Source organism: Frankliniella occidentalis, unplaced genomic scaffold (genome assembly GCF_000697945.3).
Source record: "Frankliniella occidentalis isolate FOCC.00 unplaced genomic scaffold, Focc_3.1 Scaffold274, whole genome shotgun sequence".
In the NCBI taxonomy this organism is placed as follows: domain Eukaryota; kingdom Metazoa; phylum Arthropoda; class Insecta; order Thysanoptera; family Thripidae; genus Frankliniella; species Frankliniella occidentalis.
Window position 1 is genome coordinate 153,715 of NW_026267400.1, and position 11,143 is coordinate 164,857.

At 46.5% G+C, this 11,143-nt stretch overlaps 1 protein-coding gene across 1 annotated transcript in view; it reads left to right on the forward strand.

Annotated features, from left to right (window-relative positions):
* Window positions 1-6,390: 6,390 nt before the first annotated feature.
* Window positions 6,391-11,143, forward strand: part of LOC127750862 (uncharacterized) — a 33,846-nt gene continuing 29,093 nt past the window's right edge. The window contains exons 1-3 of the mRNA XM_052273469.1: window positions 6,391-6,620; window positions 7,965-8,126; window positions 9,024-9,191. Coding sequence (XP_052129429.1) covers window positions 6,471-6,620; window positions 7,965-8,126; window positions 9,024-9,191 — 480 coding nt within the window. The 5' untranslated portion in view covers window positions 6,391-6,470. The remainder of the gene's footprint in view (window positions 6,621-7,964; window positions 8,127-9,023; window positions 9,192-11,143) is intronic.

The window sequence follows — 11,143 nt, forward strand, 5'->3', positions numbered from 1 at the left end:
CACACACACAGACACACAGACAGACAGACACACACGAGGTCGTTTGCATAGGCCCGCTGGATAGCTTTTTCAAAGCAGAAGGGCGGGCTAAAAACAAGACACGAAGAATAAGCGTAAATGTCGCTCATTATTCTGCTGTCTGTCGATATCCAGGAGAACGTCGTGCGAAAATTTTGAATACATCGTGGTGGAAGCTTATTATTCGGTCTTGAATTTTTGTCTTAAACGTTTCTCTGGAAAGTGAAAAGGGAAGTCGCAGGGATCGACAGAAAGAATGATAGAAGTGCGACCATTGTTGTTTCAGCAGCATTTTGCCGATTTTCGTGTTAATTTCGCTGTTCTACTTTAATAATTTTGTTGGACAAATTTTAATGAGTCTATAGTCAAATAAAATCTCATTTTTGGATTGATTTGCTGTTAAAATTTCATTGAAATCTGTACTTCAGAAATCGACACCTTGGAATAAAAGGCACGCAGTTCAGCCGCTGGATCCGACATATACGCAGTTCGGCCGCTGGATCCGACATCCACGTACTTTGCACGCTTGATCCGAGATCCACGCAGTTCTCCGCTCCCGTTCAAAAGTCACGCAGTTCATTCGGGCGCCGAGCCGTGGCGAGCCGCACCGCGCCGCCCGCTGCTGGCCGCGCTCCGCGCCGCTGCGCGCCCCCACCACCTCTGAGCGCTTCCCGCCGTGAACTATACTCTATTCGAACTTATGTTTTAGCTCGTCTCATACACAACGATGCATCAGGTGTGGTGTTTTAGTGGAAAACGCAATGTGCCGGGTTTGCCTACTCCCTTCGCCCGTTAGGCGCCATGGCCTGCTGATCCAGCGAGTATGCGATCCGGCAAGTCAGTAGTCACCCTACAAATATGTGCACTGTTTACACTATGCAACAACAAAAAATGAGCCGGCCATAGGTGATGATCGTTGTGGAGGTTGGAGAACACCTACACGAGCGAAATCAGAAGCCGGCAAGCGGGAGGCGAGCGGGCGAGTGCGAGGAGGAGGGGGAGCGACCGAGCCGAAGGAGAGCCGAGCGGCTCGGGCGCGACTGCCGAGCGCCGCGAACTGCGTGTGTTTCGAACGGGAGCGGAGAACTGCGTGGATCTCGGATCAAGCGTGCGAAGTACGTGGATGTCGGATCCAGCGGCCGAACTGCGTGTATGTCGGATCCAGCGGCTGAACTGCGTGCCTTTTATTCCAAGGTGTCGAAATGGCTGTAGCCTAAATGAGTGTGGAGAAATAAAAAGGAAAAAATTCTAAGGCTAACGCGTTAATCGACCCTTGATGTTTAAACGAACAGTCGTCACACGAAGAAATAATCGTTGAATTATTCACCTCAAAAAATAGAGCGTTGAAAATTAAAAGAGAGGAAAGTTTCCAAAACTAAATGGTTAGTATTGTGGCTCTTCGCCACAATCACAACACCAAGCGCCTTATGGAAACTGCTCCGTGGGTATTCCCCGGCAATGCCAACTTTTACTCATAGTTACAATTATCCAAACACATGTCATTTAACTACCTCTGAAGTGCACATGAAAACGCTAAAAAAAGGTTAATTAGAGGTGGGTTGCACATGAATAAGTGAGGAGAGTACATCACTCAATTTATCCAAAAACATGAAGCGAGTTCGTTAGCAAAGGTTGGTACCATTGTTAGAAGCCACGCCTCCTTTCTACCCAGGATTGTCGTAGCCACGCCCATTTCTAAACAAACTGTGCAGCTTTGATTTTAAATCGGTAGAAGCTGTGATTGGAATATCTCATGGGATCGATTAAAAGCTTATTCGCTAGCTTCAGGAACGGTGCACAATCGGCTCACTTACATTACCCTGTTTAAATCAACACTAACTGCACTAGAAATTAATTAAAACAAGACGCGAAGAATAAGCGTAAATGTCGCATATCATTTAGCTTGCTGTCGTTCTCGTCTGGAACGTCGCACGAAAATTTTGAACACTTCGTTCGGAAGCTTAATTTTCGGTCCTGAATTTCTGTCTCATACATTTTCCCCCGTTTTTCTGTCAAGAGAAAAGGTCAGCCGCAGGGTTCGACAGAAAGAATGATAAAACTGCGAACCATGTTGGCGTGGCAGCATTTTGCCGATTTTCGTGATAATTTCGATGTTCAACTTTAATTTTCTCAAAATTGGCCAGACAGATTTTAGTGAGGCTATAGTTAACTAAAATCTAATTTTTGGATTGATTTTTCGTTAAAATTTTATCAAAATCTGTATCACAGAAGTGGCTGTAACCTAATCGCCTGGGGAGAAATAAGAAAGAAAAGCTCTCGCACGCGAGCAGGAAGATCCCCTTGGAGGGGCCTAAAAATATCTTGGGTCACTCGTATCACAAATGTACTTGAAACAAGATACATTTTTTCTGAGTCTGTGCGACATAGCACATCCACATAGACAGGAATGTAAAAACAAACAACAAACTTGACATGGATCTATGAAATTAATATTCCCTTACAGTCTTGGGATACTGACATTTCTTGCAAAACAATGTGCAGTTTCCTTTTTAGTAAGTCTTTATTCTGACAAAGCAGAAACTGCTTTGTTCGATATTTTCCCACAAGAAATCCTTGGCACAGTGAACCCACACCAAAATCTTTCTTTTACCGTCTTAGAAATGAGAAGATGTCCAGTTAACAGGTGCATTCCGGCAAGGCATTGTTCACTACTGCTGGTCTGGCAAAAGGGGCAGGATAGTTTGCCTAATAGGAGTTGGGAGGGAGACTCGGATCGGCTGTTTCTGTATTACGAACGGACGAGCAAGTCATCGCGTCCGGCAAACAAAGCCACTTCTGCGGAGCTCCCCGTTAAAAAGCCACAACTGTGGAGCGCCCGCACGGAAAAAAAGCATTCGCTGTTGCAGCGAAAAATTCGCTGGCTCAGACTCAACGAGTTTTATTCGTTGTCCAAGCGAATAATTTTTGCTACGGAAGACGCATCCGTGTTGGATCACTTATGGGGGTGCGTCTTTCCAGGGGCGAATTAAGTCCCGGCTGCGGCAGGGCGGCGATGCACTGTTGGTTGCCCACATACAGGGGTTTTGTGCCTACCTTTCATGTAGAGACGACCGATTGCACCCCCCCCCCCCCCCCCCCTTTAATCGTCGCCTGCCATTGTCAAGAAATTGCCCTTCTATTATCTGTGCGTATCCTGATCAGCCAGACACATTAATTTTCTATGATTTGATTCCCTCTGGCGTCTCTCTGATTAGTTGGGCCAGTGGTGAGGCACGTGGCGCCTGGTTCAACCAACTCACCGCTAGAGGGAACGCTCCAGCGTCGAAGCTAGTGCTGCCCGTAAATGATCCAGGAAGCGGAAGGAGGGAACTGACATAACCCCAAACTGAGATTTTTAGTGGCCGTTAATTCACAGTGAAACTGGCACATTTTCCGAAAAAAAAACCTGTTTGCCTACGTGCCATAGTAAGGAAGGGTGGGGCAGTGTGTAACAGATTTTGGAATTTAGCTGTAAAAGTCAAACCATGAAAAAAGTTGGGTAAATCGGGCGCAAAAGAATAGATTGAACCCTTACTAAACATGAAAGTTGCTCGGATGCATTACTAGGCGCATTCCCGTATGACCTACAGCTTGTTGAACAAAGGTCTACATTTGTAACACAGTGCCCCGCGCCGGGTCAGTGTGAAACGACAGTGGGGCAGTGTGTAACGATTGAGCTCTGGAGACAGCTAGAAAGGGAGCAAACAGCTTCCCTTTCCTTTCTATATTAGCTGCTGATACAACAACAGTCTTTATCAACTATTTTTTTTTTTTTTCAAATTGAATTTTCTTAAAATTTACGAGTTTTGAAAACATAAAATTGGTACTTATTTTGGATATATTTTGTGAACTTGAACTATAAACAAAAAGTTGTGCCTCAGTGATACTGTTGGGGCAAAGGCATATCATTGATAAGCAAATAAGCCGATTCGTCTCGTTTCACACTGCCCTAAACTTCCCTCGAGACTACCCCAGACGTTCAAGTTACACACTGCCCAAGGGTACACAGCCTGTTACGTGGCCTCGTAGACCGAGAACCCGAGAGGTCGTGTTAGTGACAACGACCATTTTACATGTGCTAAGGTGTCTACATCGATAGAAAATCATTAGTTCGGGGGTTGTTTGTAACCCAACGACCTCAACCAAAAAGATCATGTCGTAACATGATGAAAATTGCCTAAACATCGGGTGAGCCCAGCTTGGGCCGTCCTCTCACCGCCGTTACAACTCCCCAACCAAGGCGTTCTCGATTGCAAACGACCTTAGTCATTCAGAACACATAATATGAACGAACATTCACACTTGGTTCCGGACGTGCTATGTTCGAAATACGGAGGTCTGTTACACACTGCCCCACCCTCTCTTAGACTTATCCCTTTTTACCTCTTGGTTTTACTTGAATAAGGAGACAAATCGAATTGACCCCTTATGAATGATATAGCACTTAGAGATATTTGATATTTGAGGAAAAATTTCCTCTAAACCTAAGAATAACAGTCCGCCCTTTTCGACCCGTATACCGGTTCGTGTTGAGGCAGGGCGTACCCCACTATGGAGACCGACTCTCGGGCCGAGAACCCTGAGACCTGGCCCCTTACACATCAGCTGGAGTGGTGGCTGCAGCTACTCAGTGGGCCTCACGTGGGTTTCCACCAATGTGCCCTAGCGTGGGGGCGTGGAACCGTGGTGAGTGAGCCATCAACCTCATCTTCTGAAGTTAAAGGAGACCCAACGGTACTCACGTGCCCTTGGGCGTAAGCCTGTTAACGCAGACTTACGGACACCCACCTTGTTGAGATTGCGCGGGACACAAATCGGGGGTGCACTAGGATTCCGACTACAGAAGTATCGCCTAAACTGTCCAGCACTGTCCGGAGTGCTTCATCGCGTCGCCACTGTGCCACAGACAAGACACAGTCCGTCCAGCGTGCTCCACCTCCTTCCCCGGACTCCTCGGCTACCCGCCCGCCCGCTTGTGGCAGGGGGAGACAATGTCACTCATGCACTGCACCGTTCTCACTCGATGCGCCTGACATAAATCTGTTTCAGCCGGCCGCCTCGCCAATCCAAAGACCATCAAGTAGATGGACTACGCATTCGATAGTTTGTGCGTACCTTTACCGGCCATGTCATTCAGCCGGTGACAGGCCGGGCCCTGCCGGGACCCGCCTCGGCTGTGATCGGCCGTGCTGGGGCGAGTTCAGGTCCCAGTTCGAGCAGAGCGAGCGAGACCTCACCTTGCTGGATCTAGCGGCCCTCGTGTGAGAGGTGCGCAGCGCAGAGCAGCCGAGCGGTAGCCAATCACAGCGCTTTGGTATCGCCTGGGAGCCGGCCCGGCCAGAAACCACCCTGTCTGAGGCTAGAGCGCGGGCGAGCCGACGCGCGCTACAGCGGAGGGAGTAGTCTCGCTCGGGGTGTCCCTGGCCCAGGCGATACCAGCACGGAGCTCTGCGCACCTCTTGCTTGTTCCGGCCGCAGCCCTTGGGTCTACTATGCGGACCTAGCGCAGCCCCGCTGTAGCCTGCTCGGCTCGACCTGGGACCCGAAGCACCGCCTCCGAGCACGGCTGATCACAGCCGAAGCGGGTTCCGGCATGTCACCGGCGGGTTGACATGGCCGGTTCTAAAGGCAACACAGAGGGGTTCAGGATGCGTGGTCCATCTACTTAACGGTCCTTGCGCCAACCTCGCCCGCCTCTGCCAAAACGCGGGGATGAGCGGTTTGATGGCCATTTTCGGCCGTTTTTGCTCCAAGATTACCCCTAAGCTCAATTCCCAGTCAACGCACGGTTGATTCGAGAGCATTTTTTGAACTTTGCTTTTCTTGCTGACGTTTTCATGCGTAGCAGATGATACCTTAAAAATCTTTGACTAAACATAAAGCATATATAAGTAACCTTAAGGGGAGCGAAATTCTCTTTCGAATGTTACAAATATTACGTTGTCGGTGAAAAAGCGACTTAAGCGGTTATCCGGAGCGCCAAGCTAGGTAGGGGAGTGGAGTGAGCTGAGCGTTTGTCCGCAGCCAACGAGGTTGTTAGGCTGTTAGCGGTTTTACATAGGGGGTATCTAATAGTGAACGTTGTCCAAAATATCTCAACGATAGGAAGGAGTTTTCTGGAACAACTATCAGCCAGGAAAACCCGCATCTATGTTTCGCTCACACTGTGAATGGGTTGGCGTCATAAGGCACCAACCCATTTACAGTGCATAATTTGGCGGCAATCATGGAATGAACTTGACAAAATTCAATACCTTAAGCTCAAATATTGGTCAAATTAACGCTTAGTGACGATTTGTCGCCCGCGCAACCTTAAGATATGCAGGGAACAACGTCTATAGTCTATTTTAATTCGTGAATGTCCGCAGAGCTCGGTGGTTGTGAGTGTGGTGAGCACAGGACTGTTCTTGGTGGACGGCGTGTTGTCCAAGTCGCTGTTTGGCACTACGTCTATGCTCGCTACCCGCGTGACCATCTCCACGTACTCTTGCATCTGTTCCCAACTGGTGTTCATGCGCCTCAATGCGGACCTCTGTGGTATCTTCCACAAGCTGGCTCGTCTAGCCGCCAACCTCGAGCCAAGCACGCAAAGGGAATCCCAGGTAAGGCATCATCGTACAAACTAAGTTGAAGGAACGTCGTTATCCGTTACGCGCTCGTGTAAAAAGTATACCCTTTTCCGCTGAGTGCAAGATCACAAAGGGACGACCGCCGACCACAGCCCTCGGCTTATTATTGCCGACGATTGCTGTCGCTGTTTCGACCCCCCTCTGTGACGAGATACCAAAGCCTGTTACACAAGACGTTGTCTAAAGCAAACTTAATTTTTCACCTAAATCCAGTCACTTTAATTACAGTCTTTGGACGTTAGGGGAGGTGTGCGTAAAAAATACCGTCACAAATGCGAAAAATGGGTTTCTTATGTTTTCCCGTCTGGAACATACGTTTTGCCTTCCTCCATCCCAGGGGCTTTTGTGTTGTGCGTTTCTCTTGTTTCTGATTATTAACATTAGGAGTATGTCCTTACTTCCACAGTATGTTTTGACACATTTAAAAGCACAGTGCGTTCGCAAATCTCTTGAATGGAATTCACCAACACTTTCCCTGTGCCATTTGTTGACATATAAGGAACATAGAAACGGAGAGTTTTCTCTGAATTGTCAATAAGTACAGAAGCCACATATTAGAAATATGTATTAAAATGGTAGTTTTTTTTAAACTTTTGAGAGAACTTTAATTACTAATTCATTAAAAAAATGTTTAGAAGCCGAATATGAAAGATGTATCTCTGTAATGTTGTTCTACTAGACCGCAGAAAACAAGTTCTTTATGGGAGAAAGGTGTGCGGACAAACCGAATGCGCACACTACGTTTCATAGTAGGGTCTAAAATGCGTTTACTAGAAAACGGTTTGGGCGATTGGGCTGAAATTTTTGTGGTGGGTGTTTCTTTTACAGTTGGTAATATAGCCATAATTTTAAGGAACTGAGTCAACGGCATCTAAGAGCTATTCATTTCACCTATCTCCCCTTAAGCACTTCGACCCTTCCTTCGCACAAGCGGCTACCTTTTGGACGTGGTGGACATCTATCTATCCTTCTGAGCTTGGCAGACAAACGGCTAACTGCTTTTCCCACCCCGCGACTTTGGGTTCTAATCACAGGAGAGGCTATGTAACACTATGCGCGTTCAACCAACTATTCTTTGCGGTTGTCAGAGCAGGAAATTTCTTACCCGGTAATTTTATGTCTCTTGCTTTGCGAGTTATTCCATATAAACGTGGGCAACCTTAACCCCAAAGAAAAGCAGATAGCCGTTTTTCTGCCACGCTGAGAAAGATAGCCACTTGTGCGTAGGGAGGGTCGACTTGAATGTGCATGTCAGTTGCACACTTCATTTATCAGAGTACAGAGACTTCGGTAAATCTTAATTGCACGCGCGAGCAGATTCGTATGCGCGGCTCGGCTGTGCTCAACGCACGCCTCATGTGCTTTTTCTACATTTACGGGTTGGCCTCTGTGGCGTTCCTCACGATGCTGTTCCTCTACATTAAGCCGTTGTGGATCGAAGAGACAGCCAGTGCCGTGATGCGCCTGTTCGGAGACTCGGTGAGTGACCAACGATTCCAGAAGCACTTAGAAAACGAATCCGGAGGAATCCCGAAAAGGGATCCCAAGGGATCCCAAGGGATCCCAAGCGATCTCAAGAGGGGATCAAAGGGACTCAAAAAAGGGATTCCAAGAAGGGAACCCAAGAAGGGATCTCAAGAAGAGATGCCAAGGGATCTCAAGAAGGGATCCCAAGAAGGTATGCCAAGGGATCTCGAGAAGGGATCCCAAGGGATCCAAAGAATGGATCCTTCAGTACTCCTGAAAAGGGGTCCCAAGGCATCCTCGAATTTTGGCAGACGACACCTTAAAAAACAAAACTTAACGTAAATATACACTAAACACAGGTATCACTGTTAAAAAAAATTGCTGTTAATTTACAGCGGAAATGTGATTAATTTTGTTAGCAGCATATACTGTGTTTTTATAGGCCTTACTGTAAAAAAGCAGCGTTAATGAAAATGTCGGGAACAAAGTTTCCGACCAAAAGCAGTTACTTTGTTCTGCTCCTGTAAAAAAAAATTGTAATAATACGAGTGTCCTGTTTTGGGACGAAATGTGCTGCTAACAAAATTAACTTCTCTTTCCTTGTAATGTACAGCAAAGTAATACGCAGTAGTTTTTGTTGTGGGCCACTATGGGCCGAATATCACAAGTTAATTTCGAGAGTGTTCAAATGAAAACAACATTTCTGTTACATTACAGGAGTGTCAGGCAGGCAGTAAGTCGTTAGGTGACAGTTATTTCTAACATTGTAAGTTACTTTAAAGTTTTATCATCTTGAACTCTTTAGAAGGGAAAAGAACGATCGGCAAACTACAAGACCTGATCAGTGACGGATATCATCTGCTGTTAATATGGATTCTGATTGAAATGTTTTTACTACCATGACCAAAGGACGTTGACCTCTCCTGCCTTGAATGGAGCTTGCGTCTAGCCTGGCTACCTGTGCAGTCTTGCATGGTCGCCGTGTGGACCAACTCGTTCCTGTGTCTTATCGGGTGTATGATCTTCATCTACGCCACCTGTGCTGACCTTTTCGAGGCCATCGGCCGCAGCGTCGAGGTAGGGACGACTGAACCAGTCATTTCGACACCTCCTACGCACAAGCAGCTATCTTCTTGAGCTGTGCAGACAAGCAGCTATCTTCCTGGGCTGCGCAGACAAGCAGCTATCTGCTTGAGGGTGGCAGACAAACAGCTATCTGTTTTTTGAGGAGATTAGGGTTGACGTATTCTCCGTCCAATACGTTCTGTCAGTGACAAGTTAGGAACATCGGAAGTGAAATTTTATGTTTTGACAAACTAAAGGAAGGAGTTGACGCAACAGTAAATTGGCTACGTCATTTGTGGAGAGAAATATGAATACCCAAAGTCGCGAGGTGGAAAAAGCAGTTACCTGTTTGTCTGCACAGCTCAAGAAGATAGCTGCTTGTCTGCACTGCTCAAGAAGATAGCTGCTTGTACGTAGGAGGTGTCGATTTGTTCTATTTAGAAAAAATGTACAGGCTGTGATTTTTAAGCCGGTATTTTCTGGTTTTAATCTAACGCAGCGTTTGTACCACCCTTCATTACGTTGACACCTCCTACTTGCAAGCAGGTAACTTCTTGGGCTGCGCAGACAAATAGCTACCTTCTTGGTACTGGCAGACAAACAGCTAACTGCTCTCTCTACCTCGCGACTTTGGGTGTTCATATTTATGTCCACAAATGACGTAGCCACTTTGCTGCTGCGGCAATCCCTTCCTTTAGTATGTCCATACATAAAATTTCACCCCCAATGTTCCTAACTTGTCACTGACAGAAGATATCGGACAGCGAATAGGTCAACCCTAAACTCCCCACCCAGTCCTTAAATCCCATGCGCTACATGAAATTCCATGAACACTATTCCATGACAGAAGGACCGTTTTCCATGTGTGGCTGGTCACTTTCCATGTGGAGCCTCTTTTCCACGAGGAAGCGGCTTGGCCCTCCATGGAAATTAATGTCACCATGGGGTCGGAACTAGCTTTCCATGGGACGTATCATGGGAATAGTGCATATGCTGCCATAGTGTGTCTTCCGCCACGGTGTTGGTCTTAACTCCATGGAAAAACCAATTCCCATGAATGTTAAGGCAGCTGTAAAATCTGTGGTTATTTGAATATCGGTCTAAAATTTGGTGTCTAGCACCTCGGTCGAATTTTAGTAGGGCCATTTTGATCTCATCCAAATTTGAGCACTTTTTCCTGCTATCTCGTAAACGGCCTTAACTACGTTGAAATAGACAGCGGATTCGGCTCCGCCTCAGTTCTGACCCTCCTGAAACATGCTTCGTATAATCATCTGTAAGACTGACTTTGACTTATGCAACCGACTCTGCTCTTTGCGTTACCATGGTAAAGTTGTCCATGGGCCTAGAATTGTTCCATGGAGACCAACACCATGGAGTTTCAATACATGCGCATGGAAAAAACACTCATAGAAAAGCGGCAAAAAATACATGGAAAGTTCTCCCTTGGACAGCTGATGTTCCATGACGTTTCATGACAACCGGGACAACCCATGGGTCAAGGAAAGCACCATGGGATTTTGGGAATGAGCAAAAAACAGACTTTTTGGTGCCTTCCTACGCAATTGTTCTAAGACCTGTGCACTGTTAAAAAAATCGATTGCAATTATACAAATTTTGTTGGCAACTTTTTACACAATTCAATGTTTGTAAAATTACAAACTAAAACAATTGTAAAAAAAATTGCAAACGTGTTTTGAAATTTCACAATCTGCTATCTGAGATTTAGATATAAGATTAAAGTAATTTGCCATGAACATGGAGTAGGTGAACCATAAACGGTCTGGGGATCAGCTTGTTGGGCTGAAGAAGTGTCAGTTACCTCTGAGGGTAAAGTCACAACAAAAATATGGAAGCGCTTCTCAGGCGCCCCCTACTGAACGGATGCGAACGGCGCCGTACCTAACTAAGGAGAGGTAGCGGGGACCGGCGCGCGCTGGAATTAGACCAATTATTTGGGGCAC